This window comes from Erigeron canadensis, chromosome 3, assembly GCF_010389155.1.
Source record: "Erigeron canadensis isolate Cc75 chromosome 3, C_canadensis_v1, whole genome shotgun sequence".
Lineage (NCBI taxonomy): Eukaryota > Viridiplantae > Streptophyta > Magnoliopsida > Asterales > Asteraceae > Erigeron > Erigeron canadensis.
In genome coordinates, this window is record NC_057763.1 from 28161848 (window position 1) to 28179277 (window position 17430).

Consider the following 17430-nt stretch of genomic DNA (forward strand, 5'->3'; position numbering starts at 1 on the left):
TAAATGTTTTCATGTAGTAAAGATTTAGTTGAAATCGAAAGATATACAACACATACTTCGATAATTAATTGTAGGGTAAAGTTATTTTGGAGAACTTTTTTTTGTTAGAACCTTTTGAGAACTTTTTAAATCAAGCCCAACTGATGATTGTTCTTTACATGAAAAGTGTTTTTTAACTGTTTTCTGAATAACTTATGTGTAGTTTTGAAGTTTATAATTGTGTGGAGGCATGGATTATCATCCATTATACAATTATGTGGAGATTTGGATTCTTGATCACATGTGCACGAATATTGCTATGATTACATGTGATCACATGTATGCAAGTCGATCACATGTAATCATAGCAATATTCGTGCACATGTGATCAAGAATCTAAATCTCCACATAATTGTATAACGGATGATAATCTATGTCTCCACACAATTATAAACTTCAAAATTACACATAATTGTATAACGGATGATAATCCATGTCTCCACACAATTATAAACTTCAAAATTACACATAAGTTATTCAGAAAACAATCAAAAAATAATTTACATGTAAAAAATAATCATCGGTTGGGTTTGATTTAAAAAGTTCTCAAAAACTCTCGGAAAAAAAAGTTTTCATAATAACTTTTCACATTAGCTGTATATATATATAAATGTGTGATATAAAAGTACACAATAGTACGTTCAAAAGTAATTTTTGGTCTTTCATGATGGTAATTGTTTTTTCTAGAATTTTTTTTCTTCTTCTTGCTAGATCGTTTCATGTAAATATATTTGTCACATTTACCTACAATCGAATGATCTATTGTTATTTTTGTTTTGAACAGCATTTGATTAAAAAAGATTTTCTGGCAAGTTGCTACATTGGTTATTGATGTTCACCTACTATATCTTATTTTATACTCGTGACTCAGTATAACTTTTCAGGTTAGATTTACCTTACATAGAAGGTTAGAAAAACAATTTTCTATCAACTAACAACTCTATTAATTACTCCAATCTAAATGAGTAATACGAGTAGTAAATAAACCTAAATATAAGTCTAATCTATTAGATGTATTAGATGATTGACATATGTATTCACTATGTATCTAGGCATAACAATTAGTCTGGTCCCCCAAAAAGGTACGTAAACATATTGTAATGGCGTTTAGAGATCGATCGATCATCTAACAATTGCTGATCTTCTAGCACGTACGAAGGAATGTCTCTTTACCATCAACCCTTATCCAATATAACGCAAGCATCAGGATGAAAGCTGATTTTTTTTATTTTAAATATCAATATAACAGATCACCAGTGTCGATTTGATCGATTATATATATGAAACATAAGGACAAAAGCTGATTTTTTTGGGTAAACCACATAGACGATTCTTGAAATTAACCTTTAGAATATAATATTAATTGAGCAATGTTAGGTTGACAAATTTTTTACAAATACATGCGGCATTTGTTTTGGTCCAATATAATCAACAAATGGAGAAAAATCGGAAAGATCATATATAGACACGATTTTATTGGTGAAAGTTATTTTTATAAAAATTTATTTGTAATATGTTTGTACGTATCGAAAATTACTCATATGGCTTAGCATGGAAGCATTCAATTAAGTAGACGACTCAACTATACGGGAAGGATTTGGAACGGTTCATGTGGTATAAACTATAGAGTTTGAACTAAAATAACTTTTTTCTCTTTATTTTAAAAAATTATCTTGTTTGAAAATCCCACCCCTAATCCCCTTGTGGCATTGTTAGTGATTAATAGTGAATATGTTCATATATATATACGGTGGTAGACTGGTAGTCACAAATCCACACTTATATACTTAACCAAATATATAGCATTAAACTAATGCCATTGTTACTAATTAGTTGATTAACATTTTAGAGGATTATACACTTGAAGCTTACCCTACATCACGATACAATCCTTATATAAGATTTTTTTAAAAAATGTTTTATTACAAGAAAACAAAAACAAAAAATGAAGAAAAGTTATCGCTATTTATTGTCACTAAGCTTCTTTGATATTAGAAGCTGGTACTAACTAAGAGCTAGCTAATAGACTAGTGGTGAGTCTAGCTTGTCTTTGCTGGTTAATTAGGTGTGTTGATCATTTGCAAGTGCATGGGTCGCAAGTGCATTTATCGCCGCACTTGCAACCATCATGCTCGGATGTTGTAGCTCCCATTTCCGATCCCTCAATGCCTCTATACAATATCATCAACAAATACATATGTTAGTACATGTGTACCGATTCGAAGCATGATCAATGTGTTAATTAGAAGATATATACTGATGCACCATTTAATGTAATATTGGTTCTATAGCTTAAAGTTTGATTAATTATAAGACATTGTGCATGAGATAAAAGTTAAAGGATATATATGGTAAATAATAATGTACATGTACCTCTTGGTTGGTGCCAGACCAATGATGGTGGTCGTGTTGGCGGTGGTCTCAGATGTAGTGATATCGGGGTTCATCTTGCAACCACCGCAGCTAGTTTGGCATTTGCAATCGGAGCCACAACCGCAGCTACCTCCACAACAAGCAGCAGACGACATTTTCTTGTTTTAAATTTAGGATTATGTGAAAGCTTGATTAAAGAGTATGTTTTTGTGATTGTGATTGAATATGTCACATATATATAAGAGGTGATAACGATTTTATAGGCAGCAGGTGCAAGATAAATGGTGCAACGAATTTTAATGGCTACCATCCATGTAGTCAAAACCTGTTAGGTTGTGACACGTTTGTGGCCATGTTTTGCTTTTGTTATGTTTCTTTTTATACATCATGTTCTTTGAATGTTTCTCTGGCTAGCAATGAACTTTTCCATATGTTATTTTTTACAAGAATACCATTTTCACACACAAAATGTGTGAAAACCGTTATTTTTAAACCAGAAAAGTTGTAAGTTCTACAATGAAGGTAAATTCTAAAGATATCAACAGAAGACCGTCTACGACAACAAGACCATCAGCAGCAGATGACTGAATAGCGGATGCGTTGAGGAGATCAGCCCTAATTGAAGACCCGTACCAATTCATCACTTCATTATGTTGGGCTTTGCAGGGTTGCATTAAGTCGTTAGATAGATATTCTGCTCTTTAAATAGTACAATATACACACATTGACTAAAAAAAACCTTATTCGGTAACAATCTCTTTGCAATTTTTATTTGTGGTGTATTAACACACAATAACAAAGATGCTCATGTAACATCAGTATACACAGCAAAATGATTTTACAATGTGTAAAATGAGCGTTTTGTACACTATGTATTCTCTACATATCATAACAAAATCAATATCTAAAGTAAGTGTTGTGTATACAGTCAAACTACTTGTGCACAGGCCAACACCCCTACCCTCTCAAGAAGAAAAAAAAAACTAAAGGTAAGATTAATGTATATAGGGTACTGCATGCAAATATATGGCTACTATCTGGCAGCTTGTTGCAAAGGAGGCCAGGTAACTTCATCGTCTGTATAGCCTCGAATTAAAAAGTCGGAACAATTCTTGACAACACCATGATTATATGGGTTATGAAACTTCCCATCTGTTCCTTGAAGATACCCATATCGTGTAGCATTTACTGATTCATTAGTCGTCATGTTTCTACCAATCTGCATACAAAAACAATTGTTGGACAATTTCAAGATTTATATTTGAACCCTTTTTCTAGTAGTGGTCCAATCTTAGAAACCCTCTGTCGACTATAATAACCTTCAACAGAACGACACAATTTGGCTTCATCTGTAATTGGATTTAGTTTGTGATAGATAGAAGTGTACGAGGTTTTAGAGCAACCATGGAAAGCTTAGGAGATGTAGGATTGGATGTTATGAAATTGATTATGTGATGGTGAATAATCAGTATCTAGTAATTAGTTGTGATAGAACAGACCGTACGAGATACTCAGTATGTGCTTCAGCTTCTGAATTTGTAACAATCAACCAATACGATGTTTTGAGGGGTTGACTAATACAAGAGTACTGCTTATTATTCATGGAACATTGGAACTAATAGAAAAAATGACAAAAAGACAATGGGTAAATTGGGGGAAAAAAATTTAACCCTTCGATGATGAGAAAACTAACTGGTTTGCATTTAGTATAAAATTGATTGTTCTAAAACTGGCCCTTATAAGCAGCAGCAAAATTAATTTATCCAAAAAATAATATAAAAAAACAAATTTATGCGACACATTGATATTTCTTATGTAAGATCAGAGAATGATTACCTGGTATGCTTGTACGACAAATAGAGTTCCAGCAGCAAGCAAGATAAAAGAGTCGATAAAAAGGAAGACGGCAACACCAGGATGTTGAAAAACAACATGATGAATCCAAGACTCTTCATTCTGCAATGCTGGTATCGAAGTCCACATTCCTGTCATTTTGAGCAATAAACATGTAATATTGAACAAAATAGCCTACAAAGAACATCATAATGTTATATGTAGCAGTGAGTTATTGATTTAGACTTACTATGAACAGCAACAGCACCACCTATCACTGCTGTCAGAGATCCCAATAATAGAAATACAAAAAAGTCCCATTTATTATTCTGCCAACATAGAAAAGAGATTGCAATTACAGGCCATTGAGTTTTTCTTTTAAGAGATTATAGAATAAGCATGCATATACCATATGTATGAACATATAAAAAAACATATTTATGATAAAAAGATTTAGCTAAAGCAATACTTAAATTTGTGTGAAATTAGTACGAGTTCATACCTTTCCTACACAATTCGAGATCCAAGGGCAGTGATGGTCAAACTGCTCGACACAGCATTTGCATGCAGGACAATGCTTTGAGCGTATGGGTCTAATTATCTACGGAAAAAGAGAGTACGTAAGTTTACTGTGCACCATCTAGCACCAATATATTAAGCAATGAGCCAATAAGCATTGATGTAAAGGTGGCAAAACAGAGGCTGGGTAAAAGGTCACCATAATATAATGAAGTGTTGATGTAGAGGTAGAAAAACATGTGGATTAGGTAAAGGACCAAGATGAATTCAGGTCACAATAGGGAAAGTTAGGTTGACCAGAAAACACTTTTTAACAAGACATTGAGGAAATTTTATGCAGCAGAAAAACACATGGTGACTTTCGACCTGTTTGACTTGTTTCCTTTCAGCTATTTTTTCTACTTTAACAATTAAAACCATCAAAAAAGCATAATCCAGATCGAATGCAGCTACGGTGTCCTTTATTCTATTCTAGTATCTAGTATATTTCAAAAATACATGGAATATCGAACTTAGAAGAATGCCTTTTTACGAACCTTGCAAGTAGGACAGAGTTGGGACCAATTTCCAGTCCAATGAGGCGTGTTGGTCAGATCAATGGCCAACAAAGGAGCCTGTATAACGTCACAAGAATTACGGTGAGGCTTTAGAAGCTAGGTCAAAAGCTATTTGTTATTAACTAGGGATAGTACCTCAACACCAGCATTATTTTTAATCCCTCCTGACGTTTTCACATAACCAGGGTCTTTACTGCAACCAAATAAACGTTTATCGGTAATGGTTAGAGGTGGCCGATGGGCAGGTTGGGTATGTCAGATAACTGGTCAAAAGAGTTCACATTGGGTTGACCAGAAAAAAATTGTCCAAAGTTTTTATATTTTCTACTGCAACCAAATTAAGCATACCTGCTACACCGGACAAACATCAGTAGTGAAGCTACTGAAAATGATACACCAGTCCAGCCCCAGAGCCCGACAACAGCAGTCACCTTTGGAAGATTAGAAGCTAACATGCATGAAAGAGCAAAGATCCGGATTAGGAAGGTAAATTATATCCTTTCATATTGTTGAAAGTGATAGAATATGTATTACTAATTGTTATACCCACCAAAAAGAACGGAATTGATGAAGATTATCGTGCTGACGAATACTATGCAAAATAGAATAGGGGCATAACCTATTTCCCTGACTCTGTTGATCCAAACATTGTCTTTCCAACACTTGTTGTGCGCACGATGTGCATTAGACTGGATAGGAAAAGATTCATAACATTATAAAATAAAATCAATTCTTTGCTAAAGCTTTTTGACTGTAGTAAAATCAAACTCCAACAAGAGAAGGCAGATACCAATTATGATAGCAATCACTGTCTGTGGTTGTACATGTGCATAAAAATACAAATAAATGCAAATACTAAGATGAATGCATGCTCAATATATTAAGTGAAATATTTCTGGTAAATTCGCAATTTTATAACCCTAAAATCATAACATCTGTACAATCTTGCAATTCTTGCTAACTATAGCATTTATTTGGAACCTTCGCAAAAACAAAGTGGTTTGCAGTGAACACGTATGTATGATGGGTCAAAAAATCTATCACCCAATATTAAAAGAAAATAATTTAGTTAAAAAGTCCACAGAGAGTACAAAACTCGTAATGTTATACAGTTATATATATTTTCAAGATAAAAAATACATACAAGGATTAAAGAAACATGACGATGGCCTCTATCGGCAGCAATTTGTGCAGGAGTTAATCCAGCACTATCTTTAACGGTTAATTCCTGCTTTGTCCCAGCATGCAGAAGTACAACACAGGCCTCCACATTTCCTCTCAATGCTGCCCAATGCAAAGGGGTACAGCCTAAGAAGAAAAAAAAACTAGCATGACAAGTATATAATCATTCAGATAAATACGACCCACCTTCTTCACATATATTCTTTGTACTAATTATAAGGGTTTTACTGGCACAATTCAATTTAGGAACTAAAGGTCAATATGGACATTTGTCTAATGGTCAAAAAAATCAAACTTTGATAATCGGATAAGGAGTTGCAATTGAAAATTAGATCAGTGCAATAAATGTGTCCCCCGGCCTTTAATTCAGATAAACATATAATACAGATAATCCCAACAGATAATGTACCTTCTTTATCTTGCTTTCCTTGTAAGGCATCCCAAAAAAGAAGCAATCTGATGGTATCTGCAAATCCTTTATAAGAAGCCCTAGATTAAGCATAAAAACGTTATCTAACTCGGATACTTTGATAAAATTTTAAACATATGCAGAGTCGGACTTATACAACTAGATTGGATATTTAAAAAGCTTTTAGATATACCAATGAAGAGGGGTCCTTCCATCGTTGTCGGGTACATCAAAATCAGCATGATATTTGGTAACAATGTAATTCAAGAAAGATGTTTGCCCATACTGAGCTGCAACATGAACTGCCTGCATTGAAGTTCAAGATTAACGCTGATGATGAATTAATGCCAAACAAAGGCAAACTTTAAATGCTTGTAACTGTTCACCAGCTATAATTTTGAGTTACTTGTGCACACATTATAATAAGGGCACTTTCATTAAAAAAAATAAAATAAAATAAACGTAAGTTATTTACCCGATAACCATTTACATCAGCCGCCTCAACACGTGCACCGTTCTGCAGCAACACCTCCGCAGCTGCAACCGAACCTCGAACAGCTGCCCAATGCAATGCAGTCTGCCTCACATTATCAACCGTGTGCACATCCCCACCATGCTACATCCCCAACAAAATAAATGTCCTTAAAGTCATATCAAAATCCCCCAAAACAGATAACTCTACCTTCGACTATTATATCCTATTTGCCTAAAGGATGCTTAGCATATATGCATGTAAGTGATTCAGGGTAACTTTTAGATGTGACTTTTGGGAATTGCTTATTGCAAGTTATAGAATGAGCATAAGAAAAGCTAGCAATTACATCATCAATTGATTAAAGATAAAGATAGGTTGGTATTCTTCATAAGGTTGATATTCATGCAAACCCAAATGACCCATGTCATATATTGTGGACCAACCAACCGATCCAGCTCCATCATAAATTTATTTTTACAAAATCAACTTTTTCCTCGCCTCCATTAGATTTTGAACGCTGGATATCTTCCAAATAACCCCATTTCCAAAACCAACTAGGCTATAGGTTAGTATTACGTTTTTTTTTTCTTTCCAAATCTGACAATTTTGAGTTTTTGACCCTGAGTAATAAAAACATCATAATCTAATCGTTTTTACCATAACAGTACGATGGGTATATTATCAATTCAATTGTTCCACATTTCAACATACACGTCTACTAGCTCACTAACAAGTAACTCTACTCTTAACATCACAAATCATAATCCAAATTCAGAAATGGATCTAACTCAATAAAGCATATCATAAAAACCAAAACTTCCATAGTTCCATATCATAAGAAACAAATACATAACCTAAAGTACACCTTGATAATATACCCAACTAACTAACCACCACCAACGTGGCCGAGGGATCAGGCATCCAGGTGTCCACACAAGAGGTCTCATGTTTGGACCTCCCTAAGTAAGTTGGTAAACATATTAGGCTGGCCAGGAAAAGGGTTTGGAAATGGTCATGGGGATACCCGGTTAGGCAGTGTACGTCAAAGACTATCCTACCCGGTAACTAGAAACTTGAAAACTAACACGCCGCATCCGTTTAATATTCGCAACTAACTAAATCACCAAAAAAAACTCAACCACTACTATCACAAACCAAAATCCAAGCTTACAAATGAATCAAGCTCAATAAAGGGTATCATAAAAACCAAAACTTGCATTCCAAAACACAAAAACCAAAAAAAATTACCTCAAGAATATACTGAACAACATGAGCAAAGTTATTAAGAGAAGCCCATTGAAGTGGGTAGTACCCATTACCATCTGGTTGAGAAACTGATGCACCATCTTCTTCTACAAACTTTCTAAGTTTAGAAAGATCACCATAAGCAGAAGCACCAAACACATCAAGGATCACTAATTCTTGGTTGTTGGTGTTTTTGGTGTCTTTTGAAGATGGGTCTGTCACAATTTCAATCTCTGATGATGATTTCATTTTTTTTATTATTAAAGTTTAGGGTTTTGATTTTGGTGTGGTGGTAATTGAGATGGGGTTTGAAGAAAGTTTTGATCTTTTGGAGAGTGGAGTGGTTGAAAGTTAGAAGAAGGAGATTGGATTGAAAGTTGTTGTAATGAAGCAGTAGAAGACTAGAAGAGGGGTTTATGATGCCCAAATTTAGATTCTATGTTAAAAGGAAATATTTAAAGGTGTTTGGAATTTTAGGATTTTACCAGGAATATAAAACTCTCACAACAAAAGAAAAAAAAAAAACAAACAGTAAATTATGTAATGAACTTAATTTATATATTTATACTAAAACGAATACTTACACAATGCAACGGTGTAAGTGATAGTGTGTCGGCGGTGACTTGTAGTGGCAACGGCGGCGACTAAAATAGATAATTGATGTAAAATAATTCATGTGATTTAAGGAATTAATGAGATAATTTCATAGATAAAAATGTATGCAATAAATGTTTTAAGAGATTAATATAGTACAAAAACAGAATATCTAATTTTGTATTATTTGTTCGAATAAAATGTTTAGCCAATTCCATACGTTTAAGCAAAAAATCCTTTCTTCCAAAAATCAACAAAAATTTAACATTTTGTTTTTAAATTCTAAACTTTTTATTTTTTTTTTCCAAATGTTATCATCTTGTTATAATTAAGTTAATTGTTAGACATATAATTAGACTAATTTATTATCATTTTTTTATCTAAATTTAAATATCACATTCCTCGTAATTTAATAATTTAATGCATAAAAAATATATGACTTAAATGCTTAATCATTTATTCATTATTTATATATCAAATATTAAAAATATTAATATGTGAAAAATTTATATTCAAAGTACATGACAATTACATGCTTATTTCTTTTTTGTAACAAAGTGTTTTGTATAGCACATCTTTTATTAAAACATTTTTGATGGTTAAGTTTTTTTCCAAAATTTTTTTTATCAAAAAAAGTTTATACAATAATCCAGTGATATCTCAAGACTTTAATGTAAAATTGATCTAGGAATATCTAGGCTCAAATTTAAAAGGTGAATGTTGTATCCCTAATTTGTTGTTGTCAAAGACTAATCTGATCTATAATACCCCTGATGAAGTTAGTTATAATATAGATTCTTTAAATCTTAAATGATCATTCTAACTCTCTTATATCAATTATTTTTACATTCGCCGTCACACCGTCACCGCCACTGTACATCACCATCAATGTTGCCACACCCTCGTTTCTACTACTATTACTATTGTATCGCATGAGTATACGCCTAATTATTTTTTTAGAAAAGCTTAAATTTAAAAGTTTGAATTTTTAAAACTTTTAAAAGCCACAAAAACCACCCAAAAATACCTTATGTCATTGTTTTATTAATTTAAGATGCTTTATGCGATTATATTATGGGGTTAATAAGTATGCTGAGCAACATTCTTCCAGTAAATTATATATATATATATATGGCCACCACAACTAAGAGAAAATAATATTGCTAACTTTTGATCTAGACCATTTAAATTTGTTAAACAAAACAATCTTAGCCCTTAAAACTCAAAGTCAAATTATAATTAATGCAAAAGTCAAAGTAAAACTAATAAAGAACATATGTATTTCAAGAGTTACATGTTACCATATAAATTTGTAATAAAAATGACAATGGGGTCATAACTAAAAAAGGCTGTAAATTGGAAGCAAATATCTTGCATTTAAACACACTTTTATATATACATCGAAAGGTTTTATATTTCTTAAAATATGAAATGCTTCATCTACACAATTTTCACTCCTAATTTTATGATACACATGACAAATGAAAATTAATCAATCATTGTTATTTAATCAAGTTTAATGCTCTTTTATTTCACATTGTTGAAGGTTTAAATGTTATTTTCATTGTCAATGGATCAATATTTGTATGTTTTAAGATTTTAATTTGTTGTATTTTAATGTTTTTTGTTCTTTTATTCTATATATGCAAGGACACATTTAATTAAAATTTGAATTTATTAAACATTTAGTAAAAGATAAATGGTGAGAATCAAAGTATTTGATGACACATTAATGATACGCCTAGACATTTATATGAACTCATACTAATACTAATTGCATATAAATATTTCACAATAGATTATTAGTTTTTTTTTCTTTTTTTGGTATTATCGCAAAGGAGATACTAATCTAAACTATTGTGATAAGCACACCTAAAAACAAGTATCATGTAAAACATAAAAACAAGTTCAGTATCACATAAATCCCCCAGCCGAGAGCCTTAAGCATTGTACAAGGACGTGCTGTAGGAGTAACCCATTACCTTCTGGATAACTAATCTAATAAATTTTATAATTCTTACTACACGGCAATTGCATGAACCTAAATTATTGTAAATATTTGTTCTATATATTGCTCTTAAAAGTTACGACTATGTAATAATTTACTTTCATTACGATCTGATTTATGTAATAAGCAAACAATTTTTATGGTTTTATAAGAATTGAATGCTTCTAAAAATTGATAAACTTTGATCTAATAAAGATTTTTAACAAAAATATATGCTTACTAACTTTAAATAATTAAATTAAATGTGGGTTGACAAATTAATGTGTTGACGGATCAAATTGGTATTCGTTATTTTGGGGTCAAGTGTGGGGGGGGGGGGGTGTTCAAAGGGTTATTTTTGGTCAACTGAGTTAATTTTTTTTTAACGGCAAAGATAAAATATTATAAACAATGACCAAACTAGCAAGATGCTAGAAGATCCAATATACAAACACCAATACTTTTTATGCAGCTACCAAGTAGCCCAGGGACCTAACAATCTAATAGCACACAGACTACAACAACTCCTCAATATACCATATACATCCCAAACAAAAATAAGATAAAATCCCCTAAGCCAAGCACGAGATAAAATTAGTAGCCGCCTCTTTAGATATTGAGGATAATCATAACAAGGAGTACACCTTGATCTCAGCCATAGCATAATCTGGAGACGACTTAATGTGATTGAAGGTAAGCCTATTCCTGGCCGACCAAATACACCAAAAGGCTATCATGATGATGACATGAACTGCTTTCTTTTTCTTATTGTCCCTTACACATCTTTTTGGAATATCCATTAGGTCTTGTAGGGAGAAGGCGTGTATAGGAGAAATATTACACCACACACTTAGTTTACTTCATATCTCATTTGCCACGGGACATTTAATAAACACATGCTCGGTAGTTTTAGAACCAGAATTACAACTCAAACACAAATGATTTCCAATGTTTATATTTCTTTTTAGCAACCCCACTTTCGTTGCAATCCTATCCAAAACAAATCGCCAAATCAAGATGTTCACTTTTTTAGGGACCCAATTGTTCCAAGTTAAATTGATGTCAAATGATGGCCCTTGAATCTCCTCAATTTTACGCCTTATAAAACACACTTGAAGCTCGTCATCATTATTATTGTCAAAGGAGGATTTGATATCAATACCCTTTTCTTGAAGCTCGTCATCATTATCATTGTCAAACTGAGTTATTTATGGTCAAGTGGTTTGACGGTCAAATAAAATATTTTTGGGTCAAATAAGTTGTCTTTTGGTAATGTGCATTGGTGTGTTGCTAGGTCAAATGGGTAACTTTTAGGCCAAATGAGTCAACATTAATTCTAAAAATTAATTATAAAAAACTTATTTGGGTTGGTGGATCAATCGAATAACTCAAAAACTCAACTCAGACCCGTTTAGAAAAAATCTAGTTAAAGATAAAGTTACATTTTAAGTATATATTTATTGTTTTTAACCTGGTCAACGACCGGGTATTGATCTAGTTGTGAGGAGTTGATTTTGTATTTACAAGATTGTGTGGGGAAATAGAAAAGGATACTTGCTTCTATCAAGATATTTGTTTTCATATATTATTAAAAATAAAATGAATAAAGGGACCGTTTATGTAAACTTTCATACCCCATTCTCTTTGTTTGTAAAATCTCTGTTTCACAAGCCATCATCATCATCAATGGCGGCTGCTGCAAGAGTGTTGAAGATGATGATGGGGGCATCAACCATCACAATATCTTCATCATCCCTTTTAAAAACTGCAGCCAATAGATTAAGACCATGTTTCACTACACACCCAAAAACCACATCATCATTATTCTTGTCTTCAAATTATAATCACAAAAGATTTTTAACATGTAGTAGAGCTCTTCATAATAACCCCACAACAGATATTAGAGTTAAAGAGGATGGAATCCCTGACACCTTTGATTATAGACTCTTCTTTTTTGATAATTCTTCTGCCAAAAAGGTTTCTTTTTTAGCAACATACTATCATAATTTTATTGTACATTTTTTTTTGTCTGTTAAAAGGGTGTTCGGAATTGCGTTTTCAAAACAGATTTTGCGTTTTCAAAAAGGTTTTTCTTGAAAATTGATGTCCCTACCTGCTTTTTTCAACACTGTCAAAATACTTTTTTCTGCTTATGTGTGTTGTGCAAATGCAATAATCAGATAGTTCTTTCAAAATGGCAATTCTGAACTCCCTCCAAGTCTTTGTTTATGTTATAGGACTGTATGTTTGTTTTTGGTCATATTCATGCTTACAAATTGTAGGATTTATGCTAGAATTTCACATGGCTAATTAATTTTGTTGGGTGCTGATCATACTTTATGCAAAGTTATATATGAAAGTTGTGAACTTTAACCAGTGACATAAAGTTTCATTTGATCTGTTTTACATATCACATTTGAATTTATACTTGAGTACTTTTATAAGGTATATGCAGAGAGCAGTAGTTATCGATTTTGAAGTTAAAATGCAACACATTTGATACTTGAAAATCAAATGAGATTCATTTTTGTGGGAGTAGAAAAATGTTTGGTTAGTTAATAGATAGTATTTTGTATATCAGAGGACTGACTTGGTTATGATCAGCAAATTTTTTATTGATTAGTAGATATCACACTTGAAATTGAGTTGACTTTAGCGACTCACATACGAGTACGACTATGGACCTGGAAACCAAGCTTAAGCTTCTGTAAGTCACAACCTGATTACAGAAACGTAAATTTTTGTTCTCGATTTACTGCAGATAATATATCAAATTTGAAATCAAGTAAGTAATGAGTGTATACCTCTATATCTTTTCTTTTATCAACTGTTGTAGAAGTAATAATGGTATAATTCTGTGTCATATAGGTTTTGTTGTTCAAAAATGCTAACTTACTTTTTATTTAAAATCATACTTCATGATCATGGCATGACGTTTTTCAAAAATTCTTGATTGTACCGATGTGTTACGGAAGAAAGAATTTACCAATGTTTTACCCACAGGGGTTATTTTGTGATATAAAACTATGTACTTTGTAGTTCAGGTTTCACCTTGGCATGATATACCATTGCATTTGGATGATGGAGCTTTTAACTTTATAGTTGAAATTCCCAAAGAAACAAGTGCAAAGATGGAGGTTGCTACCGATGAGATATACAACCCTATTAAACAAGATACAAAGAAAGGGAAACTTAGATACTACCCGTAAGTGACTGTATTATATATTTGCATACTACTTTTTGACGGCTTTTCTTAGTTTGGTGGATCATTTAGCTTGTATTACTTCATGGTATTAGACTATTAGTACTCTGTACTTCAAGAAAAAAAATGCAGTGAATAATTAGTAGCTATCTTCAAATGCTGATATGATTAATATTCATCCGCAAGATTTCCCTATATTGTCATCACTATGGAGGTAGTATAGCTGCATGACTAACAGTCAAATACTTTGTTTTTTAGGTACAATATCAATTGGAACTACGGATTACTTCCACAAACCTGGGAAGATCCATCATATGCAAACCCCGATGTCTATGGGGCATTTGGAGATAACGACCCAGGTAACTTGGAATCTCATTGCACAATGTTTGCTTTTTGTCCCAATATAAATGAGTGTGTCCCTTTTGATTTTGGTCCCGGCTAGATCAACTTTTAAGGAAATATTGCATCCTCTTTCTGGCATGTTGTAAGTTGTTTAGTCCAAAACTTGCTATAACTTCCATCTAGGCCTTTTCTTGACCAGTCATTTTTTGTTGTATAGGAATTAGGAGCATTGTTTCATTCCATTTCTTATGGCCTATCCACCAAACTAAATACACACGGATTATCTAACAGTCGACCATCAGTTGATTGGCATCTTGTGTGATTGCAGTTGATGTTGTTGAAATTGGGGAAACCCGTGGGAAAGTGGGCCAACTTATGAAGATCAAACCCTTAGGTTGCTTAGCTATGATCGATGAAGGGGAGCTAGACTGGAAAGTTGTTGCAATTTCGTTGGATGATCCAAGGGCTTCACTTGTGAACGATGTTGATGATGTGGAAAAGCATTTTCCGGTATGTCGTTTCTTATTGGTCAAACACTTGATAAAACCATGTACTCAGTTATCCCATGTACTGATACTGGTACAATGATCTAATTATTAATACTACATGTTTAATTTAGATCGACTATGTGCTTTAACCTTTGTAGCAGGAAATGCCGTATAGGAGTAATCAGAATTCTGTTGTTAAAATGAATCATGACATTTGAATAAGAATAAGCTATGAAGTGAACTCCTTTGAAACCGAGGACCATGATTATGACCCGCTTTTCCCTTGTTTGGCTAAAAGCTTGTGATAACTTTCCGCTTGCTAACTTTATAAGATAGATTTTTTTTGGCATGCAAACCGGAGCAACATAATGAATTGAAAGAACACGATCAAAATGAATTAAGTTGAATGTTATAGATCATGGACTAATAATCAGATGCCGATTTAATATCTTAGAAGAAATCATCTGCTTTACATTTGTGCTCTTTTCAAGCCTTAAAAGACTGTTGTATCTGGATATGATATTGTTTGAGATTCCATATGATTCATAATTTATTTGGTTAAAGGGCACTCTGACGGCAATCAGAGACTGGTTTAGAGACTACAAGATCCCAGATGGAAAACCAGCTAATAAGTTTGGTCTTGGCAACAAAGCAGCTAATAAGGTATGCTTACCATTTCTTCGTGCCTCTGAAAATTGCAACATCTTAACATACAGGAAAGTCTATGCATTTTTATCAAATCTTTGTAAATACCCGAGAATGTTGCTGTCCTAAAAAAGAGATTTTCAAATTTTTGTTAGGATCACCATCCACATCGTATCTTGCAAACTGTCCAAAAGTGGAGATTTTCATAATGCAACTAGGATTATACAAGTTAGGAATTCTATTCAACATCTGATGAAACATTGTTAACTGAACAACAGGATTATGCCCTGAAGGTGATCGCCGAGGCCAATGAATCATGGGCTAAGCTTGTGAAAAGATCAATCCCTTCAGGAAAGCTTTCACTTGTGTAAATAAATGTAACATTTCAGATGATCATTTTCTTCCTTGTGTTGATAGTGATGTGCAATTGTATCAAGGATCATTCTTTCCCTTGAGACAATTCGGGCCTATAAAGAAATTTCTAACTTTACGAATTGCTTTCAAGACCATGTCCTTCAACCAAGTTGACATGGAAAGCAAAAAACCAAACATTCAGATAGATTAGATTACATTGTACAACAATTTGGGGGCAAAAGCTATTTGCATTTCATATGTTGAATCAAAAGTACAATAATTGAATTTGCAAATTATATACACATTCTTTAAATGAAGTCTCATTGCACATACTTGATAGAATTCTTGACTTTACATATTCCAAACAAGTTCTGATGGCATTGACTATGATGAGACCTTTTCAACAACTTCCTTCTGATCGTCCTCAAATGATGATGATAAGGATGTTTTTGATTCAGACAAAGTTTGATGAATAAAAAGTGGCATGAATTTGCAAACCCAATTCATTGCAGAGCTTTTCGCTGTCGGTGACTTGGTGCCTTGGCTTCCGGTGTGATGGCGGTAATGGTTGTGGCTTTCTCCCACAAGGGTAAGCATTGCAGCAGTTGGTGCCATTTGTTTCTCCTCCAAATCAGCTTCTTTTAGACGTAAAGTTATAGATATCATCTAAAATGCATATTCAAGGATAATATATATACAAAATGTAGAAGTTACAAAAACTGTGGCATGTGTGTGTGAAAGTTAGTGCCTAATATTGTGGGCGCCCTATGATTTGTGGTTTTTTTTAATCCACCTCATCATATCCTAATACATATGTGTGTGATCTCATGTCTTGATACATATGTGCGAACTTGTGCGTGTGATTAAGTGTGTGTTTTGGTGTTATTGTCCATTACCAATTCAATTATTGGCTTATAGTTTTTCTTACATGTCATGCCAAAAAAAAAGTTGGATTATCTTGTATATAGTGGCATACAAGTATATTGTAATAACGAAGTAGTTCTTATATTGTATATATGAACAAAAAAAAAAAGAAAAAAAAAACTTTAAGCAAGTTATAAAATACTAGAATGATACATGGATAAAGCATCGGCAAAGAATGACAATATGGTATGGTATCCTACTTTTCTAAATATTCATTACGGTTTTCAAAAGTTTTTGGTGATGCTGGTGTAACAGAATTCGA

At 32.9% G+C, this 17430-nt stretch overlaps 2 protein-coding genes across 2 annotated transcripts; one reads left to right on the forward strand and one right to left on the reverse strand.

Annotated features, from left to right (window-relative positions):
- Nucleotides 1–3235: 3235 nt before the first annotated feature.
- On the reverse strand, nucleotides 3236–9045 carry LOC122594648 (probable protein S-acyltransferase 23). Its single transcript, XM_043767078.1, has 13 exons — nucleotides 8636–9045; nucleotides 7388–7528; nucleotides 7106–7218; nucleotides 6913–6992; nucleotides 6466–6629; nucleotides 5872–6010; nucleotides 5670–5769; nucleotides 5457–5514; nucleotides 5301–5378; nucleotides 4748–4846; nucleotides 4496–4574; nucleotides 4249–4397; nucleotides 3236–3631 (listed from the first exon to the last, which is right to left on the reverse strand). Exons 1-13 carry the CDS (start codon nucleotides 8879–8881, stop codon nucleotides 3446–3448), a joined length of 1632 nt encoding a protein of 543 aa, XP_043623013.1. The 5' UTR covers nucleotides 8882–9045; the 3' UTR covers nucleotides 3236–3445.
- A 3799-nt stretch (nucleotides 9046–12844) lies between these two features.
- LOC122594356 (soluble inorganic pyrophosphatase 6, chloroplastic-like) lies at nucleotides 12845–16561 on the forward strand. The gene is made up of 6 exons (XM_043766826.1): nucleotides 12845–13190; nucleotides 14258–14418; nucleotides 14674–14774; nucleotides 15086–15267; nucleotides 15810–15908; nucleotides 16169–16561. Exons 1-6 carry the CDS (start codon nucleotides 12900–12902, stop codon nucleotides 16259–16261), a joined length of 927 nt encoding a protein of 308 aa, XP_043622761.1. The 5' UTR covers nucleotides 12845–12899; the 3' UTR covers nucleotides 16262–16561.
- The last annotated feature ends 869 nt before the right edge of the window (nucleotides 16562–17430 follow it).

What these genes read in the sequence shown, in the direction of transcription:
- LOC122594356 (XM_043766826.1), top strand. Translation starts at nt 12,900, where the DNA reads ATGGCGGCTGCTGCAAGAGTGTTGAAGATGATGATGGGGGCATCAACC. An exon ending in ATTTGGAGATAACGACCCAG is followed by an intron (nt 14,775 to 15,085) that starts GTAACTTGGAAT and finishes GTGTGATTGCAG; the next exon opens with TTGATGTTGTTGAAATTGGG. An exon ending in ATGTGGAAAAGCATTTTCCG is followed by an intron (nt 15,268 to 15,809) that starts GTATGTCGTTTC and finishes ATTTGGTTAAAG; the next exon opens with GGCACTCTGACGGCAATCAG.
- LOC122594648 (XM_043767078.1), bottom strand. Translation starts at nt 8,881, where the DNA reads ATGAAATCATCATCAGAGATTGAAATTGTGACAGACCCATCTTCAAAA. An exon ending in AACTCTGTCCTACTTGCAAG is followed by an intron (nt 4,847 to 5,300) that starts GTTCGTAAAAAG and finishes CTTTTTCCGTAG; the next exon opens with ATAATTAGACCCATACGCTC. An exon ending in TCTCGAATTGTGTAGGAAAG is followed by an intron (nt 4,575 to 4,747) that starts GTATGAACTCGT and finishes CTATGTTGGCAG; the next exon opens with AATAATAAATGGGACTTTTT.